At 36.5% G+C, this 23,941-nt stretch overlaps 3 protein-coding genes across 3 annotated transcripts; 1 reads left to right on the forward strand and 2 right to left on the reverse strand.

The window, feature by feature from the left end:
* Positions 1 to 4,114: 4,114 nt before the first annotated feature.
* batf2 (basic leucine zipper ATF-like transcription factor 2) lies at positions 4,115 to 6,336 on the reverse strand. The gene is made up of 3 exons (XM_081355902.1): positions 6,057 to 6,336; positions 5,690 to 5,794; positions 4,115 to 4,924 (listed from the first exon to the last, which is right to left on the reverse strand). The coding sequence occupies exons 1-3, from the start codon at positions 6,132 to 6,134 to the stop codon at positions 4,586 to 4,588; spliced, it is 522 nt and encodes a 173-aa protein (XP_081212028.1). The 5' UTR covers positions 6,135 to 6,336; the 3' UTR covers positions 4,115 to 4,585.
* A 2,088-nt stretch (positions 6,337 to 8,424) lies between these two features.
* Positions 8,425 to 10,509, forward strand: arl2 (ADP-ribosylation factor-like 2). Its single transcript, XM_081359930.1, has 5 exons — positions 8,425 to 8,690; positions 8,913 to 9,023; positions 9,259 to 9,421; positions 9,572 to 9,652; positions 9,751 to 10,509. The coding sequence occupies exons 1-5, from the start codon at positions 8,626 to 8,628 to the stop codon at positions 9,883 to 9,885; spliced, it is 555 nt and encodes a 184-aa protein (XP_081216056.1). The 5' UTR covers positions 8,425 to 8,625; the 3' UTR covers positions 9,886 to 10,509.
* A 6,945-nt stretch (positions 10,510 to 17,454) lies between these two features.
* On the reverse strand, positions 17,455 to 21,196 carry LOC308682944 (uncharacterized protein). The gene is made up of 3 exons (XM_081352968.1): positions 21,106 to 21,196; positions 19,338 to 19,991; positions 17,455 to 18,310 (listed from the first exon to the last, which is right to left on the reverse strand). The coding sequence occupies exons 2-3, from the start codon at positions 19,956 to 19,958 to the stop codon at positions 18,158 to 18,160; spliced, it is 774 nt and encodes a 257-aa protein (XP_081209094.1). The 5' UTR covers positions 19,959 to 19,991; positions 21,106 to 21,196; the 3' UTR covers positions 17,455 to 18,157.
* Positions 21,197 to 23,941: the final 2,745 nt, after the last annotated feature.

The raw sequence follows: 23,941 nt of genomic DNA on the forward strand, positions 1-23,941 counted from the left end.
TTAAAACTCGGACGAAATAAGCCTTCTATCCAGTGATCATGGGCCAATTAATCCATGTTGAAAAACAAATGGGCGATTTAAATCCCGTCATTTATCTCCTCCATACAGGTTCAAATGCATCTCTTATTAATTAAATGTTATCGTCATATTACCAGTCCCCAGTTCTGCGCCTCAAGTCCTTTTCAGAGCCGTCCAGCGTCCCCCTATTAAATCCGTTATTGTACAGTCGGTTCGGTTCGGTCAGATCCACACAGGGCGGGGATGAACTGCTTCAAACGTGCCTACATGTGTAAAGCATCACGGCGGCCGCTGCAGCACTGATACCCCCTTCTACCTCCTTCCCTCAAATACAAGGAACCGCTGTTCAATTACTCCTATCACAAGGATATAACAAGGACAGTCTCGTTGATTTTGTCCGTCGTCCTTCCTCTCCGCTGATAACTCGTGTCTTTTCCCCCGTTTCTTTATTTCCCAGCAGCCAGAGTCGGTCGTTGTCTTCAGGTGGTGCAAGTAGATGTAGATGCTACACACTGCAGATGACGCTCACGCGCTCTTATTTATTTATTTACTTACTCATCCTACATTTACGCGATCCGTTTCTAGACGTCGCGATGTTATGGTTATACCGTTTGCTCAATTCACCGTTTAAGCGACCATATATGTGCTATTTGTTTTTATATCATCCCTATCGTTATCAGACAGCTGTTTTCTACCTCAGCCCCTTCCCTTCTCCTCCCTCTCTCACTGGCTGACACAGTCTCTGTTAGCCGCTGTGTTTTGGGACTGTCAGGTTGGCCATTGTTCTTGCTTCATTCGTTCATTATTTCGCGCGTTCACCCGTCGCTGTAACCGCTGATTTTTGTTCACTCCGTCGCTAAGTATTTCTCGAACACGCGTTTTGTGATATTAACCGACCGACGACGTGTCGCTGACCTACCTAGAAGACTACTAAATGTGATGCTGAACGTTATGGGCGTCTTGGCTATCGAGAGACCATCCCCTGCTGTACCACTGAGAAGGATTGAGTGCTTTTGCTATTGATTGATCGTTTTAAGTGTATAAATGAGTCAATGATAAAGAAGAATATAAAAAGAACAAAAATAATTATTTGAACAATCAAGTTCTTAAAAATGTTTATATTTTCTAATTTGTATGATTTAATGTCACTAAAAATGTCCAGTTGTTCGAAAACAATTCCGGTCATATTTACCTTGAAATTCATAATGAATTCATAGCCTACCTATAAAATTCATATATGGGCTATAGGCTATATATATATATATATATATATATATATATATATATATATATATATATATATATATATATATATATATATATATATTCTTTAAATTTTTGAGTCACCAATATCAAGACATTTTCTTGGACATTACTATTTTACAGAAAGAAAAAAAAAGAAAGAAAAAAAATCAGATATTTGGATCTTTTTATGATGAGGAACCTTTTTGTTGAGGCCACATAGAGTGGACTAATATCCAAGAAAACGTCTTGATATTGATGACTCAAAAATTCATGATATTTGCGCATGCACACACAAATATATATATAATAATAATTATTATATATATATACTCCAAACTGCTCATGCCATTTATTTTTGATGACACTTTGGCAATATACAACCAGTTACACCACCTGAACACACTCACACACGTATACCCAAAAGTCTAGAAATGTTTTTTTAATGTTTTTAAAGTCTCTTAATCTCACCAAGACTGCATTTATTTGATCAAAAATATGATCTTTCAAAAATCATACTAATATGCTGATTTGGTGCTAAAGATACATTTCTGATTATTATATTAAAAATAATATTTAAAATAAATCAGTTTCCACAAAAATATTAACATCACTGTTGTGCTGCTTAATATTTTTGTGGAATGATTTTTTTCAGGATTCTGGTTCTGATTTTCTGGTACTGTAGTAATACATTATCGTGATTTTAACAGTGAAAGACTAAAAATGCGACAGTAAACCTGTTAATTTGTTAAAAGTAAGTTTCCTTATATATGCAGGATACCTGTAATAGATATACCTTACATTTAATGAAACTTTACAGTAAAATATGGTTAAATTGACAGTGTTTGGTAGGGAAAAATAACGTAATTGTATAATTTACAGTGAAAAAAAACCTGTAAATTTACATTCCCAGAATTCCCTGCGTGACATTCCCCATTTGATGTACAGTATTTTCTTTGAAATAACTGTTACTTAGTTTTTTCTAATCATTTATGTACATTAGGGTTTTATGTTACATTTAAATTAATGTTTTTTTGCATTAATTTAGTGTCATGTGTTACCATGATGGTGTTTAGTATTTGTGTGAATGACACCGTGCACCTTTTATATAGAGATTTATCTTCTCAACTTGTGAAAAAGCTGCTTGTGATGAGCTCTGATTCATCATGTGACTCTCATCACCACCTGATGGTGGTTGTTGTCAGTGTACAAAGGTACAGGTATATGCTGGTATATTACAGTTTTCTTGATTGCTAACCCATATAACTGGTTCAGTTGGCCCAATATCCCAAACCATTTAACACATTTCACCTGTTTTCAAACACGTTTCAATGTTTTCTGCAGAACTCTATACAAAAATGCCCTCATTTTGCACAGGTTTAACCATGTTCTCATTCAGAAAACACAAACACTTAAAATGATTACCTCAGGTGTCACATGGAAATAGCACACATTTATCCATGTGTAAACATTAAGTAGCGAAACGGATGACACACCAGTCAGAATCTCAGGATAATATAAATAGGGCCACGGGTGATTATGTGCTTTGGGAAATTAATTCTAGTGGTAGGTTACAAAGAGGAGGAGGAGAGGAAAAGAAAAATGACGGGGACGGGGTCAAAGCACATTTGTTCCTGATGAAATACAAAGCATTATATTGTTGACCATGTTCTTGTGCATGGAATGAACATGAGGGAAGTTGTTTTCAGGCTTATCTACAGGGTTTTTATATACACATACAGTAGCAGTACTTTAGATGGGAGAACTTTCACTATTCTATGTACAGCAAATTCTGTAGCACACCTTGTACAATTCGTAATTGTCAAACTGATTTGTAGCCAAGCACTTCTTACATTTTATATTTTTGCAGAACTGAGATGACTGCCTAGGGGAGGGAGAGGAATTCTGTTGTCAGAAGACTAAAAAAAATGGCTCTAGTATGGCAAATATAGTCATTATCAGCACTGCTATGCAATTTGGCCGAGGTTGCAGAATTTATTTAACTTTTTTTTTACTGTACTGTATTGAGAGTATATTGTATTGCAGTTCCAAGTTCATGTTCAACTTTTCCTTTCTAGTGCTTTTCATCTAATGCCAGATCTCTTTTCAGTAGTGTAATAAAAATCGACTTTTCTTAAAGCTTATTGATGTATTTCACTGTATCTGCACCCCTCTATTTATGTTGTACATTGAGCAGTAAAATGATACCTGATTGTCAAAAGGAGGTTTTTGTAACAGTGTTTTGAATTGATCTCACTAGTGTTTTTAGAATTTCTTTCTTCTGCTGAACAGAAAGGAAGATATTTAGAAGAATATCAGTAACCAGTTTCTGGGTCTCATTGACTTCCATAGTATATTTTTTTCCTACTATGGAAGTCAATGGGACCCAGAAACTGCCTGGTTACTGACATTCATTAGTAGAAGAAATAAATTCATACAGGTTTGAAACAACATGAGGGTGAGTAAATGATGACAGAATTTTCATTTTAAAGTGAACTACTCCTTTAAGACTATGTTGCAGTGTGTGTGCTTTTGAGGGCTTGTGTGTCATGTCTGAGGGCAAAGTTTGGTTTTTCAGCAAGATTGAATGGTTTTGAGTGGAGAGCTTTATTTTGACCTGAAAATAGTAAGTATGGGGAATTGCGTGAGAAATTATGGATTTGTGTTTAGAGTTTTGAGAAAGGAGGCATCATTTTAAGCAATCAAAGAAAAACTGTTATAGAAATTATATCAGTTAATGAAATATTTTTTTTAACTGAAAGTTCCATTTAAATCTGTAAAACTAAAATAGTGGTACCATATTTTTTACAGTAAATTTCTGGCAACCACAGCTGCCAGTTTTTTCTTTTTTTTAACAGTGTATAAATAAATCAGAAATGAAAAACAGGCTAATTTAAACACAAGTGGTGTAGTATCTTGTTTTGAAATAAATTTATTTTTTTATGTATTTTTGAATAACTTGTATATGGACAATGAACGATATTTCCTTAAATAACAAAAAAATAATTTATGAATTAGCTGATTAACTCATATATCAAATCAAATATCACAAAATGATTAAAGTAAGGAGTCATTTAGCCCAACATAAGGCTATGGTCTTGTAATACATTTTTTAAACATTTCACATTTAAAATATTGCTACATGTAAAAATAAATCTTGCCATCTGTAAGTCTTGCTTGAATAAATTAGAAGTTAACATATTTACACCTTAATGGATCATGGATTTTAGCACCGCTTGCATTTGAACACAATAAAAAGAGCTGTTTGCAGTATGTAGTAGTGTGTTTTGTCATTAAATAAGAGCGAAACTGACTGTACTGCACCTCAAAACTGCTGTAGGCACCCATTCCCATTACATGCGTCCCAAGGAGACCAATCGCTACTGTCGAGGAGCCCTGTTAGAGGCAAGTCCACTGAATTAGTGTCTGGTAAGAATGAAAGGTCCGAAAAGAGGTTGGGTTCAGGGACGAAGTTGAAATCTGAGATAGACGGTGCAGCTGTGGATGGACCTGCTGGAACACTAACTGATGGTCCATATGGACGGAGTTTTGTGCAGTGAGGTTCATGTTGCTCCAGAGCAGTGGTGTACATTTGGAGCTCCTTCTTCAGTTCAGCGATTTCTTTTTTGAATGCGGTATTAGACTGCTCTAGATTTTGGAGTTCCTACGTAAAAAAAAACAAAAAAACAGAAAAATAAGAGTTTAGCAACAGTACGATACTGAAATGCAGAAGTTACGAAGTGAAAGAATATTAGGCACAGTAAAATACAGAGTAGTTTAAAATAGATTTCACCCGAGCTCAGAGGAAAAAAACACACCATTAAAAAAACAAAACAATTCAGACTTCCTGTTAATCTATGAAAGGTTGTGATTAGGGTTGGGGAAAAGGGGAAAGTCCAAGATTTGTACATCATCTGAAGAGAAAATGAAAGTGAAAATGAAGGTAAAATAACTAGCCTGGCGCTAGCGCAACTAATCTGTATGCTGTCCCAGTCATGTTTCCAAGAAATGCCTGCTTTGAACTGAAGTTGTGCAATACTAATGCTTCCTCTCTCCTCCACAAACACACACACACACACACACACACACACACACACACACACACACTACAGAGTAATTATTAACAAACACACACAAAACCTAACCTTTACAGAAACAATTTTTAATACACAACTTCTGCTGAATTATTATGACACATTACTTTATAATTCCAAATAATTATAATGGTACAGATTATGTGTCTGATAATTACAATAATAAAGAACAATGTCATATATATTTGTGCGAGTAACATGAATGAAAAGATACATGTACAACAAATGTGAGGATTTGGAGATATCAAAAGATAACAAGTAACAAAGCAGAAGTTACACATTCAAAAGGGGAAAGAGAGAGAGTGAGAGTGTGAAAGGTCACATATGCCACTGACCTCGTGCAGTATATCTGCCTTTTCTGTCTGTTTTCTTCGACTCTTGCGTGCTGCATCTCTGTTTTTCTCTTTTCGATGGTGCCCATGGCCATCTGACTGTGTGTTCTGAGGATATTCATCAGCAGATCAGGTATATGAATTATAATTGATCGATATTTATATATAAATAAATATTTGTTTCAATATTTTATTGTTCAAAAATAGATATTAGGATATAAAAATACCTGTATGTATATATATATATATATATATATATATATATATATATATATATATATATATATATATATATATATGTTTTAAACCATAATTAAATAAATATTATAAACATAAATAATTACATTAAATAAGTTAATTCATTCCCTACCCAATCTTGAGGACTTTGAGAATCACTTTGCGAGAAAGGACTTCCCCGGTCAAAGTTATCCATGACAGCAGCTGGCATCTCCAAGAACACGGATGCCCTCTTCGACAGTTAAATCAGAACAAAATGCTTGCATGTATACTTTAAGAATAAATCAGTCGTTGGTAATATTTCGTCGTAAATAAAATTCGTCGAACTGAAAAGCAAGCGCGTTAAAATAATCTTTCTTGAAGCAGCTGTTGTCTGCAAAACTACATTGCCTGGTCATGATTTAAACTGCTCTGAGGTCTTTAATGTAAGCAGTGGGCGGTGGAATGAGCCAATAGTTCTGGCAATGAGGTGACGCAACAGAGGGGTGGACTAGTGTGTTTTCGGTTTCGAATTATTTTAAACGGCCCGGTTAGCGGAGACTGGGAGGTCATCGCTTCCCACACAGAAATGCCAGTAATTGGGTTGAACATTTCCCGCTCTACAATTTACTGGGAATTCCTATCCGGAAGTCCAGACGGATGGAACTCTTTATGGGATATTCAGGCTTTACAATGTGTGCGGCTAAGCTACTTTATGTCATTACTACAATTAATGTGGGCTATAGCCTATACTATACTATATTAGCTATACTATATTAGCGAACATTATATATATATATATATATATATAGCCTATATATACACACACACACACACACACACACACACACACACTATTATAGTATATTTACATTGTATATTTACAAGTAGCCTAGCCTATAATTTAGCAGTGGGGGTCTGCTGGGAGAAAAGTTTTCAGTCACGTCTTTCATTGGATATAGGTAGGCTAATGGTGAGAGCTGAATGGATAAGGATCTATGCTGCAAACATGAGGGCTGCAAGTTCAAAAGGGGAAACACAGATGGGTAACTTGAGACAGACTAGACATTTACGTAAGGTTTCTTTTATCTGGTAGTTTAGACTTTGGATGGCAGCCAATGGATAACTTACAAACATTCTATTCAGTTACATAGTTACGTCACAGTGTTTTATTAATCAATTAATTGTTTATAATGAGATATTAGGCTATACCCCACATCACCAAAACATTTTACCATAAGTATAGGCTACTACGCTGCAATAAACTTCCTCAAATTCCTCATGTTTTCTTACGCTTGTAATTAACCATCATTACAAATGTTCTCTTATGTTATTGTGGTTGTTCTTGTTTATAATTATTGGTTTGTCATTTATTTTACGTTTATTAGCATTCCCTTGCACTGAATATAAAATATACCTGCAGTGCTGGGTACATTTCTCACAAAGTCTTGTCAATTACTAATCCCAAATTACATGACAAAAATTGTAGTTAATGTAATCTAGATTACTTGTTCTATGTAATGTAATCTGACTACTTTATTATTATTTTTTAGATGACTTTTAACCTAACTTGTTTATCACACTGATTTGAAAAGGATAATCTTGCACCATATTGATATAAAATACAAAGAGAAAGAAAACATATTCCATTATTTTTTTTATCAACAACATGAAGTGCATAAAATATTGGGCTACATTACCTCAGAGTTTCTGGGGGTTTGTGATGAAACTGCAGGTTTGTGAGTTTAATGAAAAGCTATTAAGTAATTAAATCGTAAAAAAATATGTATATTAATAAATTAATATATAGGCTATAATAAATATATTAGGAAAAAGAGGTTCCGCTGACAAAAAAGTTTGGGAATCCCTGTATTATATGAAGTGACATGAATTTGTACACTTTAATGTGTTTGAAAGACAAAAGCCTTCCAAAGACAAAGTAATAAATGGTTAAATGACTCACTGAGTGATAATTCAAATAATAATTTATGTTTGTTAGGAGCTGATTAAATATCCAAGCTGATATTCAATGATGAAAAAAAATATTCTTAAAAGTGTTTGTAATCAAATTCTAATTAATGTAATTAAAATTCTCCTTGTGTGTGTAACCATATTGGCAGTAAAGCTCATTCTGATTCTGATTATATCTTCAACGTAAAAGCATCCTTGAGTAAGAGAAAATTATATTTGGTAGTCAGTGTTAAAATGCTAAATAGTGATACTAACAGTATGGTACATTCAATGAAAAGGTCAAACTAGCATTGCTGACAAACCGATCATACAAGCAGACAGACAAAATAACTTACTCTGCAAGTCTTTTTGGTGGAGTAGCTCACATGTTTGAAATATGAACATAAGGGGGCGCTGCTGCAATAGAAACGACTGATTTTACGACCGGATTTTGTCAGCTTACTTCACCTCTTTGACTTCACCTATTAGAAACACGAACACGCCCTTGCCGCTGTTCTCCTTTGCCAATAGAAAAGGCCCAAGTATAATTGACAGTTAAGACAGCCAATCATATGCCTTCAACATCACATTTGCGTACTCTCTAACCAATCATATTTCAATGTGTTGTGTTAGCTAGTAACGCTCCCTTGTTTCCAGTATGGCTTTGCACTATACGCATGTGATATTTATTTAGGAAATTAATTCCGTTTCAGCAGTTAATGTGCAAATTCGGGCTTTAGGCCACTTTAGTGTTTTACATTTAAACGTTCACGATGGGTTTACTGACGATCTTGAAGAAAATGAAGCACAAGGAGCGTGAAATGCGTCTACTGATGCTGTATCTTTTCATAGAAGTACTGAATTCAAATGTTTACATTCAGATAAGTTTATTTTACACCGCTGTAGTTTTTAAATGTTTGTATTTTTTATAAAGTGTATATAATCAGCTTACTCTATTCACGACTGTCGATTACTCAAAAAGGCTAGTTTAATGGAAAGTTCTTATGGCTTGTGATACAGGAGACTCTTGTGGGCCCTTAACCGTTCTTTTATAACTTAGTGGACTTGACAACGCTGGAAAAACAACCATCCTAAAGAAGTTCAACGGCCAAGATGTCAGCACGATCTCCCCAACATTAGGCTTCAATATAGAGACGCTTGAGCATAGAGGGTATGATGGACACTAGTTGTGTGTTATGTAGTTTTGCATCAGTACGAAGTTGAGAACGTCATAAGATACTTTTAACTTATTAAAGGTCTCTGTTGATTGTTAATTTAACTAATTGTTTAATATGTATAGGTATTAATATGTACTGCTTATTTACCACTATCACTGTGATGTATTTCAAATAATTCCCAAGTGCAATGTCTTTGTTTCTATCTCATTTTGTTCACATTGAGACTAGGTTTAAACTGAATATCTGGGATGTGGGTGGTCAGAAGTCATTGAGATCATACTGGAGGAATTATTTCGAGAGTACAGATGGACTGGTGTGGGTAGTGGACAGCGCTGACAGATTGAGACTGGAGGACTGCAGGAAAGAGCTGAGTACTTTATTACTAGAGGAGGTGAGATAAACAATATCTTTACTTGGACCTAATAATGTCTTACAGTGTTTGAAGTTAAATGGATGAATAAAATGTAATGTGTAAGTCTTTCTCTATACACTTCATATTACATAGGTTTATGATTACTTTTTTTATTATTCCTTTTGAAAGCGGTTAGCAGGAGCCACATTGTTAGTTTTTGCCAACAAACAGGACTTACCTGGTTCTTTATCAAAAGATGCCATTCGAGAGGTGAGCCTTCAGTTAAACACAGTCATTTGTAATTGCATGAACCTGACACAACTGTAATTAATGAATATGGCCTTGTTTTCTGAATTTTCTCTGTGCAGGTCTTAGCCCTTGATGACATCAAGACCCATCACTGGTGCATAGTGGGATGCAGTGCCGTGACGGGCGAGAACCTGCTTACAGGTGTGGACTGGCTGCTTGATGATATAGCAGCTCGGATCTTTACAGCTGACTGATAGTTAACACATTTGGCAGATAATGGACCCCCAAAAAAAGGATCTTTTTGGACTGCGAATGTTTGCATTACAACTATCTTAAATGTTTAATGTAGATGTATTACCAACAGGCTTTGTGTTTGTAAAAGCTGCATGCCTGAAATGGAAGCCATTTTGAAGTGTACTTTTCAGCACCATTTGTTCAGCTGCATAAAGACATCACATCTGCCAATACTCATTTCTGCCTTGACAAACCTGGTTATTAAAATTGCTGCTTACTCCTGAAGTGATTAGTGCCTTTTTTTTATTAGTTCTGGGGGGGGTGGCTGTCTCTAACCTCAACAAATCATATCCATGAACAATTTCATTTGGATTTTGTGTCAGAACACTGAAACATTTAAAGGCTAGTATAACCTCATGCTTTCAGGGCAGTTTGCAGTAAGATTGCTGTATTTTACACAGCTCATTTAGTTCTAATCTATTAGACTAAGCCTTTACTATAATTAACAATACACAGTACAGTAACAATCAAATAAAGTATTAATTGCCTGGTTAGTGTTGCTTAAAGCATTTGTTAACAACCTTATTATAAAGTGTCACTTTCCAATTAGTTTACTGAAAATAAACTGATACACTCAAATGGTTAAGACTTGAACATTTTTGCAAATCCATTTATTTAGCAAACCACTTAATACATGCCAACAAGTAGAGGGGACATTTCCAAGAAAAAAAAAATATTAGCAAGTGATTTAATTATAGGTGGTATACAAAGTGGAAAAGTCACCCACTTATATTTTCAATCTTAAACATGCCACTCAATCACTTCAAATACAGATGTTCAGGATTTAGGAGCTAACATCAAGCTGTCGTCCAGAATTTAACTTCTCCCCAGATGCTTTAACTGACCTGGAAGAAAGGGGGGGGGGGGGGGGGATGTCAGTACATTGGGGCAATAAACCATTTATAATAACTCAAGGCAAATACAAACCTTCAAGGTCAACAAAATATCAGCAGCATCATGCGCCATCTGGGGCAACCTGGAGAGACAGTAGCAACAATTAAAGCACAAGAAAAAATTTTTTAGATAAATATGAAGTATGGATCAGAGGGTATACCAATCTGTCATGACTTTTCAGCCTGGGGCGGTAGTTACTCATCACATCCATATGAGTAAAAATGAATTTTAGGTACCTGTACACTGGACAACATCCTTAACTAGCCAGGTATGGAACCACCTGAGGGAGAGAAAAGAGGGGAAGTCAGTCCAAGTCAACCTAAATGTAGTGATTCAGAGGTACTGATTTATCAGAGTCAATCTGTCATGACACATCAGACTGGGGCGATAAGAAAATCATTAAAAAAAGGAAACGAGGAAAGTTTAAGATACATGGATCAATCTATCATGACTTTTCAGCCTGGGGCGGTAATCACTCATCATATCCAAACTAATGAGTACAAATATGAATTTTAGGTACCTGTACAAAAAGGACACCATCCTTAATCAGCCAGGCATGGAACCACCTGAGGAAGAGAAAAGGGAGAAGGGGGTCAGTACAAGTGGACTTAAAATCAGTACCTTTGAATCATTACATTCATCAGAGTCATCAATCAGTCATGACACATCAGACTGGGGCGATAAGAAATCATCATTTAAAACAAAACGGCCAATAAGAGCTAAAACAAGTACAAACCTTTAAGGTCAACAAAACTCCAGCATCATACGGTGACATCTGGGGCAACCTGGAAGGACAGTAGCAACAATTAAAGCAAAAGGAAAGAGATAGACATGAAGTATGGATCAGAGGGTATACCAATCTGTCATGACTTTTCAGACTGGGGCGGTAATCACTCATCACATCCATACTAATGCATACCAATAAGCATTTTAGGTACCTACATTTTAGAAATTTAAATTAAACCAACTGAGGTTAGAGGACTACCATTCAGTCAGATAAATCATAATGGGGTGGTGACCTTATGCATCACACCTACTAGTTCATATGTAATTGAAGTCAAAAACACAAGCACATACCAACTTCAGTGTGAAGTGGGTCCAGAACTTCCAGGGGGTAGGTACAGAACTGCCACTGTAGTCCTGCATGGAATCAAACTAAATTAAGTATCACACAAAAGGAAGATGTTTCTCTACACTAACACTAGTCCTTCTCAGACTGTTGGTAACCCCAACAGATCATCCCCTTATTGCCAAGGCAACACCAGTGGGTTCACCTTTTCAGGTTCTGGTATTGTCAAGGCGTAAGACTTGCGCAAGTTACATCATAAAAGGATGAAAGGCTTGTAACATTACATATTTGGGACTGAATTCTTACCCATTTGGACAACATCAGGTGCCACCCATCTGTGAAAAAAAAAAAAAAAACAACTTCAGATGGGCGAGTTACACATGTGGAGATACAAGTGCTAGTTCTGTAACATCAGTACAAGATGTAAATTTATCAGCAGGACTTCAGACGAACGAGACTGCAAGAATCATCATAGGTTACAGATGGTATTGAGCATTAAAAAAGAGGGTAAGTTAATCAAAGGGACCAATTGTAGTGGGATTTGATATAGGAAGCACAATCTTACCTGTTGAGACCACTTCAGGCATGCAACCTGTCAAGAGCAAAAACAAACCTGAGCATCATTTGACGATCACACTCAAATAGATAACACATGTAGTGTAACATCAGTAATAAAGATTTATCAACAGGGTTTCAGACGAACGAGATTCCAGAAAATCATCATTAGTTACAGAGGGACTGCATATTAAGCACATGGGAGTAGGAGGTAACCTTACCTACCACCAAAGGACTCCACACTTGGTCTTGGACAAACAATAGTGCTGAAGTGAAAAGAGGGGTGATATCCGTTTTAAATGACTTTACATCAGGCTTCATCTGTGGAAAAAAATAAAAACTTCAGACGGGCAAGTCACACAAGTGTGAAGACAAATGATAGTTCTGTAACATCAGTACAAGATGTAAATTTATCAGCAGGACTTCAGACGAACGAGACTGCAAGAATCATCATAGGTTACAGATAGTATTGAGCATTAAAAAGGTGCAAGTTAAATCAAAAAGGGACCAATTGTAGTGGGATTTGATATAGGAAGCATATTCTTACCGATTGAGACCACTTCAGGCATGCAACCTGTCAGAAAAAAAAAACCTGAGCATCATTTGATACATAAACCACTTAAAATAGATACAACGGTGTAACATCAGTAATAAGATTTATCAACAGGGTTTCAGACGAACGAGATTCCAATAGATCATCATTAGTTACAGAGGGACTGCATATTAATAAACATGCGAGCAGGAAGTAACCTTACCTACTACCACCAAATGACTCCACACAATTAGTCTTGGACAAACATTAGACCTGAAGAGAAAACAAGAGGGGTTATGTCTGGCAAGTTCACAAAATTAGAATAGTAACAATCCATCAATCTCTCAGTTGTTCGTTACTTTTCACATGGATTCAAAGTGAGCTAAGTATCTTCATCACAGAGATTGCACAAAACACTAAATATATAAACAATAAAATTACCTTGAAAGATGCCAGTCCTTGGTGAAAGGCCATTTTGTGCAGACGTCGCCTAATAAAAGGTTAAGAATTAATATTTAGTTTACAATAAACAAAACCACTATGTTAAACCTGTTCTGATCAGGGCTTTGGTGACTATAATGCCATGGAGCAATAATGCCGTCCAGATATTAAACGGTATAAACCATTCATCCTCTCAGACTATTTAAGCAAACACTGCTTCAAAAAGAAAGCTCACCTGAATGTCATTCTGACCATACTACGGCCACCAGGACAAGTGGAACCACCTAGACAGATAACAGGCATAGTAAAACACAGAATTCAGCAAATATGGTGCATGTCATATGGTCTGACCAGACTTGTGACTAGAATGCCATATGACAAATCTATCGTCCTGTTACGTTGTAAAAACTTAATCACTTCAGAATTGAGAAACAAATTGAATTTTTGAAAACCACTTACCAATCCAGCATCCATGGACACCATACGCAGTTCATGTGCAGGCAACTCTAAAATACAATTATCATCATTATTTTTTAAAGCTACAATAGGGTAGTGATGACTGAGCTCAAGTCACCCACATTGTCAGAATAATAAGGCAGACTTCACTGGAATTCAGACATATGCTTGTCTTTGAAATCATCATTTAAGTGTTTATCCTAAAATAAAAAATAAAAGAAATCCATCAATACTTAAACTTACCTTGAATTTAACAGGCCTCTTCCTCATCCAGGCAGGCTGCGTGGAAACTGTAAAAACAAATGCCCACATTCACAAATACTAAAACAAAAGAAACACTTGGCAATGCATGACGCCTGCTACTCAGTTTAGAAATTACAGAATTACTCAAGAAGAGAATTCAAAGTCACAATAGTACTACTGGATGCCTATAGTTTCAATAGGTATGCAACTAAACTGAGCACAAGCCACCCACATTTTGTCAGAATAAAAAGGCAAACATCATTGGAATTCAGACATATGCTTGTCTTTGTAATCATCATTTAAAGGTTTAGCCTTAAAAACAGGAACTTCAATACTTGAAATGTTTACCTTGAATTTAACAGGCCTCTGCCTCATCCCAGCAGACTGCATGGAAGCTGCAAAAACATGCACATAAAATTATACAAGAGCCTGCATTCACAAATACTAAAAACACTCGGCAATCTGTAATAGATGTGCAATGCTACACAGCAAATCAGTTAGAGAGAATTCATAAGCTAAAGTAACACTGAATGCATAAGATTCATGCACTCAGCACGAAGGCCAGTTACTTGGGTGTGGTAGACAAATAGGGCCTAAACCACACTAATAGTATCCTAAATAATTATAATTTTAGTTCTCCTTAAATTTAAGTTCTCAAAAAGCATGCATAGTTATAAAACATGTAGCATGCACTGATCTTTTGGGATAAACTTTAGTTATTTCACATTTGTCTTAATTGAATTCCTTAATCAGATCCACGTGCGTGTCAAAAGTTTGCTCTAAAACCCATCCAATAATGCACGTTCACTACACTCATAAGCAGAACTCCTTAGTATAATATTTTACATAACTTTAATGCCATTCATTCGTTCAGATGATATTCATATTATTAGATATTCATTTGTCAATATCTACGGTGTTTGCTTTAGTAAATGCACCTACTACAGAACTTACCTTCCCAAGATGGCAGCGACTTCATGCTCGTCCTGGCCATTGCTGCAAAAGAACAAACGTAGTTGAGCCACGTGTTCCCATATGAAAGTTCCAGAACGAGCAAGATTTACGAATACAACTCAAGCGAAATCTCTCTTCAGATATATAAAAGTGCATTCACATGGTTTCAGAACAGGTCTGTGAAGTTATCATCATTGAGAGATTGCGCCATAGACGAAAAAAGCAAACCAACAGCAAATATCTTGTAATTGCGATACAGTATCATGTAAACTTTGATAAAAAGTAGTACAATTTCAAATAATAGCAGTAAGTGAGGCAGGATGGTTTCAGATGCGATTCAGAGGCTCATGGGCTAAAGGATTGCAAACACCCTGCAGTTGTCTGCTAAGGGCCACTGTACAGAAATAAACATTTAAATGCATACTACTAACAAAGAAAAGGTGACTATTTATAATTTAGGCCTCTTTAGAAAAAGGCGTTTTAAAAAATAAAATAACTATACTTCAGTTAACAAAAAACAATAAAATCCCCTTACCAGTGAAGAAGCTGCTTCAAAATGGACGAAAAGAAGGTCTGGGCGCTTTTTATTCTAGTCACATGTGAAAGTCCACGCCCATTTCACAACAACCAATAAGGTGACTGAGTATATTAAAAGCGCCAGTATACATTTTTGCTTGTCCATTAAAATAAATAAAAAACTAAATAAACTACTGTAACTGCTCAAAATGTAGATGCAAAATATGTTTACTCTAGTGCACATAATGTACATTTTAAATAGCAAAATAATAAACGCAACAGATATATACTGAGAGGCAAAACAATGTGGCTACTTATTTGAACGTATACGAGTATCAAATAAATATAGTTGTAGAACTAGTGTGTTTTGTTGCATGATAAATGGTAAAGTAGATGATAATCATAACGGGGTTTTTTTTCGTCTTTTTTTTTTTTCAAGCTTCACATTTTCCACTAGATGGCATCATATCTGCAGCGATACAAGCGTAGAGTAACATGGGGAAGCTGCCTTCCCCCACCTTACCTTTTTTTCTTGAACATAGATGACACAAAATCTCATCTCAGCACTTTTGATGAATGGCTACGCTATTTTTAATTTTTTAATATCAATATTATTGTGAAATTTAGTTAGCCGAAAACAGTTTTGAGTTCAACTGATCTAATTGTGTGTCTCTGGAAAATAGTGATCTATGACATTGTATTATGAATATCAAAGTTTTTTGTGTCTATTTGTTAATTTGTTGTAAATTTGTGGACACATTAATGTTTTTTGATTTGTGGAGTAGCCTAACAGTTATAGTTCTTTATTTTGAAGTAGATTAGACCCAAATTGGCACAGAAGGCCCAAAGTGGCATGTTGTTATTTTTAAATGGTAAATGGTTATTATTCATAATTTCCATGAATTAGATTTCAGACATTTTCGCTTTCATTAAATCATATAGGTTAGTTGAGTGAAATCATTCTATTTGCATAGTTTATTGTCATTATGTTATTATGACATATATCTTCAATTAAAATATTGGCAATTAAATATGTAAATATGCATATGCCTATAGTCACAGAATAATTTTACCTTTCAGATTTATCTCTTTTACTGGGATTCTGCTTTTTCCGTCAACAGTTATTCAATTAAACTAAATTGTCAAAATTAAATTTTAAATAGAATAGTTGAATTATTATTTAATAATAAAAAATATATATTTGTTACATTTATATAGCGCTTTTCTCTGCACTCAAAGCGCTTTAGAAGAGGGGAATTTCCTTAACCACCACCGATGTGCAGCATCCACCTGGGACGGCAGCCATTTTGCGCCAGAACGCCCACCACATACCAGCTTACTGGTGGAGAGGAGACAAAGTGATGACGCCAATAATTATATATGGGGATGATTAGGACGGAGGCCATGATGGACAGAGGCCAATGGGCAAATTTGGGATTTTTAATGACCACAGAGAGTCAGGGCCTCGGTTTAATATCTCATCCGAAGGATGGTGCTTGTTACAGTATAGTGTCCCCATCACTTTACTGGAGCATTAGGACCCACACAGACCACAGGGTGAGCACCCCCCTGCTGGCCTCACTAACACCTCTTCCAACAGCAACCTAGTTTTCCCAGGAGTCTCCCATCCAGGTACTGACCAGGCTCGACTCTGCTTAGCTTCAGTGGGCAACCAGTCTTGGGCTACAGGGTGATATGGCTGATGGCATATCCAATTTGACCTTCCATTTCTAGTGTGATGAATGAACCATACCAACCACAATGTTAAACATTTCTTTCTTGACTCTTTTGCCATAGAATAGCATAATATTACTCTTTTCAAAACAATACTTTTGTACAGAATCAAGTAACACATGTTGAATTTTTTTTCACTTTTACTTTTTTATTAGCATTGATTTCATGTCACAATGCAAATAAAACAAGATATTACAACAACAACAACAACAACAACAACAACAAAAACTAATTTCACTTTGGCCTATGTGACATTAGGAAACTGTGGGTTCTGTAAGTAAGATACAGAATATAAATACATACAGAACACAAACTCCATCTCTTAGCTCAGTTATTTATATACTTCACTGCCAGTGATGTTGTACCTGTTGATGGCTTTCTTTTTTTAATCTTTGAGCTCCCAGATTAGTTTTAAGAGTTAATCCTTTGTTACATAGCCTTGAAGAATACATTTTCATGGCCGAAGTACAGGAACTCTGCTTCTGTTCACAGCTCAAAAACATTATTGCATCCACACACACACACACACACACACACACACACACACACACACACACACACACACACACACACACACACACACACAACTTTCCATGGATAATAATAGTATGCATCATGTTTCCTAACAAGGGAACAAAGATCAGGTACATGCCTCATTAGTTAGTGCTGTGATAACAAATTCATACACTGATAAAAAGTTCAAATATTGACCTCTCGTGTCAGGTTACATATGATCAGTTTTATGCAAAGAACAACAATGCATATTAAATATTTGAGCACTTTTCAATTAATAAATGAAATTACTCATTAATTTTAAAATATATACAAGTCACTCTGTTCAAATGAATTCTGCTAAAACACGATTCCTGTTCAATTCAGTTTTATCTGATGGTGTCGATGAAGAAGAGGTTGACGATATAGGTGTCAGTGTCACACTGTACAGATTGGCAACGAAAGTCTCCCATCCTCGACGGAAAGCTCTGTCCACGGCCTAAAAGTGAAATAAATAATAAAGTCAATTTATCTCAGAAAACAATATCCTTTATATAATATGAACATGCATCTTAGAAGTTTGTTCACTGCAGGGTCATTGCTCTGAAAGAAAGAATGTGCCCTTATTGGCTAAACTAAAATACATGGAATGTAGGTGAAGTGACAGGGTTGTTTGGTTATTTGCAGACATTCCTCCAAACAAGGTCACCTTGCATTTGACTGAAAAGAGTTTTTGTTCCTGTATTGCTTGCTTCTTTCCTCGGACCAGGTGCAAACAGAAAACGGATAGTGACGTAAGTCAACAGATGGATCAAGAAACTGACTAAGCCTAATAAAACGGGGTGGGGGACGGATATACATGAAGCTATTAGTGCTAGGGTGGACCATAACCAGGCTATAGGCTATTGCAGCAAATATAAACATTTATGGGGTGATCAGACTGCTTATTTCAGCACAATTCAGAAAAAGGAACTTTAGCCCAGATGCCTCTCCAAAACATTTTCACTCTCCAAACCAGATGGTTTCAGAATAACCATGACCCTGCCTACTCAACTCAAGTGACGAAAATGCACGTGGCCTTAACTGGGGTCTAACAACAATAGGCTAACAAACACACAAAAATATGGAAACATATTTGTTTTAATATTTATAAAATAGTGAGCAAACCCATGATTTATATATTTATCTAGGCCTACACGTTGTTATGCACAGCCAATCATTAACCATAACTTTAACCCTTGTTGTGTTTGATTCAATAAGAACCGACTCATTAGAGTCATTTGTTCGATTTAGCCTACGCTGGTTGCGCGTTTGTTTTTATCGTGGTTTTTATTCACTAAAAAGAACCGTAGCGGTGTCGCGGCGCCGCCGAACAAGAACTCTGTCAGGGTATTTATTACGGTATTCCGTCCGCATCGAAGAATGAATGTGAGGACCGCTAACGAAATGAACCCGTTACCCGTCCCGAACGTCATTCAGTACCGGTTCTTTATTAAGAGCAAGTTCCCAATACAGCTAAATCGTACCTTGCGATAATTCTTGAGAGTGTTCCTCTTTACAATTTCCATTGCCTCTCCTTTCAATTTGCCTTCTGTCTTCTCTTTTCTTGTGTCTTCCATTTCCCCGTCTCCTTCTTTCTTTCCTGATATTAGAATCTGGTCATCAGCGTGTTCCCTCATGGAGAAATGGACCATTGTTGATTCTGGTTCTCCGCTGTTTTCCAGGGTTTGGGTTGCTGGTGGCACCTCTGGGTTTAGATCTACAGAGGTGGATTTGTTGGTCTCATTACCCAGTTGTTTGTCTGATGTAAATTTGTCATATTTTGCCTTCCTGGAGCTCATCCTGCTCCAGCGGCGACTTAGTCTGCTGGGCTTTCTCTTCAGTAAAGTGGTCCCATCATCATCCATCATACCCTGGTTGAAATCAACCACATGGTCATCCTCTTCTATCCCGCCCGGAACTGTCTCATTGTCTAGGCTGCTCCTGTTCAAGGCTCCTATCTGCTCTTCTGTGGGTGTGGGTTCTCCCGCCATCTGTACATCGTCTCCAAACATCTCATCCAAGCGCCCATAGAATCCATTAGCCTTGTCCAGGAAAGGAGGAGAACGAGGGGCCTTGTTCTTTTTGGAGCTCTTGCCGATAGTCATGGTCTTGAGAGATGGTAATCCAGTCTTTGCAATCTAAAGAGGAAGGAAGGAAGAAGGAAACATGTGACTTTGACGTGGTCATCTGTTGAAAATGTTGGAAAGAGATCAGACAAATATTTGTCATGGAGAATTTACATTAAATTGTTCCACAACATTCCTTACATAATAAAACAAAAGAAGAAGAGGAAGAAGAGCAGCAGGCTTCCTCGAGGATACTGCCCAAATGAAGTCTACATGGCCTGAGGTTTATCTTTCCCCTCCATCCCACTGTAATGTGTGTTTATCAGTCATGTCATCATAGACACACTGTTCAAAGTTCATTCTGTGTGTATACAGCGTATCAGTAAGTTCCTATTTAGGGACAGTGTGTCTCCTAAACCAACAGACTACTCTCTGCTTTATGACTTTTTGATAAGATGAGCTCAAGTCTGTCATTGACTTTGACTCCAGTTGGTTGTGCTGGAACTGCAGATGGTGCCAAGACAGATGACTCAATATCACTCACAAATATATCATACTGCACAGAGATTTAAACAGAGTCATTATTGCATGTTTTTATATTATTCATATAGGCCTATACAAAAGAAATGGACTGAGATACAGAGCTATTAATATTTGACCAGAAAACTTTCAGTAAAGCCTTTAACTTACATACAGTATGTCAAAAATGGGCACTAACAGTTAGATATAATGTAATACTTGATATATAAATCAAGCAAATATTTACAGGCCGTGCTGAAGACTTCAACTCTTTGGAAATGGTGCTATTTTCTCATATTCTCAATGCTGATTTGAAGGTGGCTTATTTACATATAAGTCAAGCTGTTTTTACTAAAAGCTTTCTCTTTTTAGAAGAAAGGGAACTGACTAACTTCAGCGTTCAGAGTTAACCATGTCAGAGTATATAATTTGGTATTATAAATTATAGTTTACACATATATAAAAAAAAGAAAAAGCTGTATTTTCCTATACATAAAATTTCTTCAAACTATCATTTACCCTATCCCAAGCTCAAGGTTGCTTGACAATAAGCTTAACCCATTCATACTTTTAAAGAAAAAGAAACATACATAAAATGACAGAAAAAACTGATTAACAGCAGTAAAAATATACATAACACAAGCGCATTCAAGTTTGAACGACTTACCTGCTGGCTGTGTTCGCGTGACTCTTCTCTCACTCGCTCTTTGTGTTCTGGGCCCAACTCACCTTAATCTGACACACACAATCGTCACACTGTCTGAACCTGTCGTCATTCAAGCACTTTAATTCCTCCCTCCCTCTCTCTCTCTCTCTCTCTCTCTCTCTCTCTCTCTCTCTCTCTCTCTCTCTCTCTCTCTCTCTCTCTCTCTCTCTCTCTCTGTTTCATTTAATTAACTGAAGAAGGGAAGCAGCCTACAAAAACTACAAAATAAGTATCAGCCATTTAAGACCTAAATACACAAACAGTATCAAACTTTTACTGCATAAGTTGTAAAGTTGTAAGCGTAAGTGTTGCCAAGAACCATTATCAGAGGTACTGACTCACCTGAGCAGGACTCTTAAAAGTGTTTTTGGGGATTATTCACTGGGTGGGAACATGATGCACGGTCAGGGATTTTCACTTCCAAAAGGAATACTAATCCACTAAGAACACACTCATTACACATATTCCCAAATGTTCTTGCTTATTTACATGTTTTTCCCTCAAAAAATTATGTTGAAATAAATAGAGTAAAATAGGACCAAGGGAGCTCAAAATACAAAAGTAACTGTGATGGAAAGAGAATGAATATATGCCTGGAAACATTAGGTGTGGCATTTAAGACTAAGTGACTCGTACAAGGTAATACTTAAGAAAGTGCATGTAGACTTGGGTATTCACATGTAATTGTACGTCGGAGTGATGTCTAAATCTGTCTTTGGATCTCATTGTGTTCTTTAAAAGTAGTCATTTGAAGAATCATCTCTCCTTGTGCTTACAGACAGAAAACTGAAGAAGAGTTAACGTCATTGCCCGGTGGTAATGACCCCCGAGGATATATAGAGAAACAGCTGTTTCACAGATGTGATTTCACTTGAGTGTTTGGTTAAGAGAGCACATGTTGCTGTAGTACTGTTGAATCATTGTATAGAGGGAGTTTACTGCCTGCTTATTCAATCCTTCTGGTTTCTGAGGCTCACGTGGAAACATTATTCATAAATAATGATAAAGCTGCTGAAAGACTGACAGCAAACTCATAAAAAGTTTAGGATGAATTTGTTTCAAAAACATCTGAGATAAATGCCTGAGAAAAATATCTTCTTTTGTTTACAGCGAGAGTCGTGACATAACAGGTGGTGTTTAAACATCAAGCTAACACGTGATGCTTCAAGGGGCTTTTACATCAGGGTTGTTCACCATTCAGAAATGAATTGAGTAGCAAATTAATTCTGTTTGCTACTGCTAGTCACAAACAGAATGCAGAAGTGAAATTTGAGGTAGATTAACTTACATTAAGTCAAGATAAACTTTGAATGATGGCTTGACAAAGAGTCTTCATTCAAGAGTAATAAGCCATGAACCAAATTAGCTATGAGGTGAATCATAACATTACGAACTTTGATTAAAGGTTGGGTAGGCAATTTTAATACATATATTGACAGGGAGGTAGGACATTGCATCTTTGCATTTAGACCGAATTCAATGATTGGACAAACATTTCATGGTCCTACAGACCGAATGTGTAAGGGATAATGTATAGAGAGGCGGTCGTTATAGCGAATAACAACCCCGACAGGCTGAACAGGACCCCGACGCGAAGCGGAGGGGTCTTGAATCAGCCTGAAGGGGTTGTTATTCGCTATAACGACCACCTCTCTATCCGCTTATTACATGGCTACCTACAAAATAAATAAATAATTTGACACGAATTATTGATTTAAAAAGGAGTTTATTGATTTAAAAACGATTGTATTGCTTCCGCCAAAGAAAATAGTCCGTTCCGCGTCCATAGCAACGCGCTGTTTTTCATGGCAACGGTCTGTTATACTTTGCAGCGGTCTGTTATCAAGAATTATACCATGGTCTGGGTGAATACTCGATTCTGATTGGCTGCAGGGTGTCCATTAAAAAGTGATAATGTACACCTAGGAAAGGCGTCCCATCAATTTGCCTGATGACAGTTCTAAATGATTGCGCTGGCTCAAACTCACTGATCAACTGCTGCGGTCGGGTCGCTGTGGCCACGTTGCTTGGCAACGCCTGTATACGGGAGATATTAAATAGTGCGCTCGACCCTCACGATTTTTACTCTAAAACACATTAAAGTATTATTAATTGATTAAATATTTCTTTCTTTCGTAAGTGACCATGGTATAAGCGGGTTAATGCCCGACGAGGTGTCCATTATCAGGTATTAATGGACGACGGCGAGGCTTGAACCGTCCGACGCGCAGCGGAGCACAACAAAATTGTGTTAACCTGACAATGGACACCTCGAAGGGCATTAACCCGCTTATACCATGGTCACTTGCCAAATAACACATTTTTAAAACATTAGTTTATATTTTAATTAGTTTTCTAAAGTTACAAGTTACAAACAATAACTTGGTTTCCTTGGTTACGCCTGACGGTTTATTTAGGTGTAGCCTACATTATCACTTTTTAATGGACACCCTGCAGCCAATCAGAATCGAGTATTCACCCAGACCATGGTATAAATACATATAAACACATTTAGACCACTTAACTTTGTGATTGCTATCAGGATGTGAAGAGACTCTCAACCAGCATAACAAAAGAAAATTCTGGAACAAATCACTAAAAAGTATTTGGAAATAAATATTGCAAAATGTGCGTATATACAAATATTTAGATAGTTTAAGAATGTAGGGAGACTATTATATAATTTGCTGTGCTTCATGGGAGTTCAGTTTGCTTGTTGCGACTCTTTGATTGTGGAGATTTCTTTGCAGTAAAGAAGTTTTCTGCTGTTAAACATGAATATTTAAAATAAGATGAA

Source organism: Scardinius erythrophthalmus (assembly GCF_964197995.2).
Source record: "Scardinius erythrophthalmus genome assembly, chromosome: 2".
In the NCBI taxonomy this organism is placed as follows: domain Eukaryota; kingdom Metazoa; phylum Chordata; class Actinopteri; order Cypriniformes; family Leuciscidae; genus Scardinius; species Scardinius erythrophthalmus.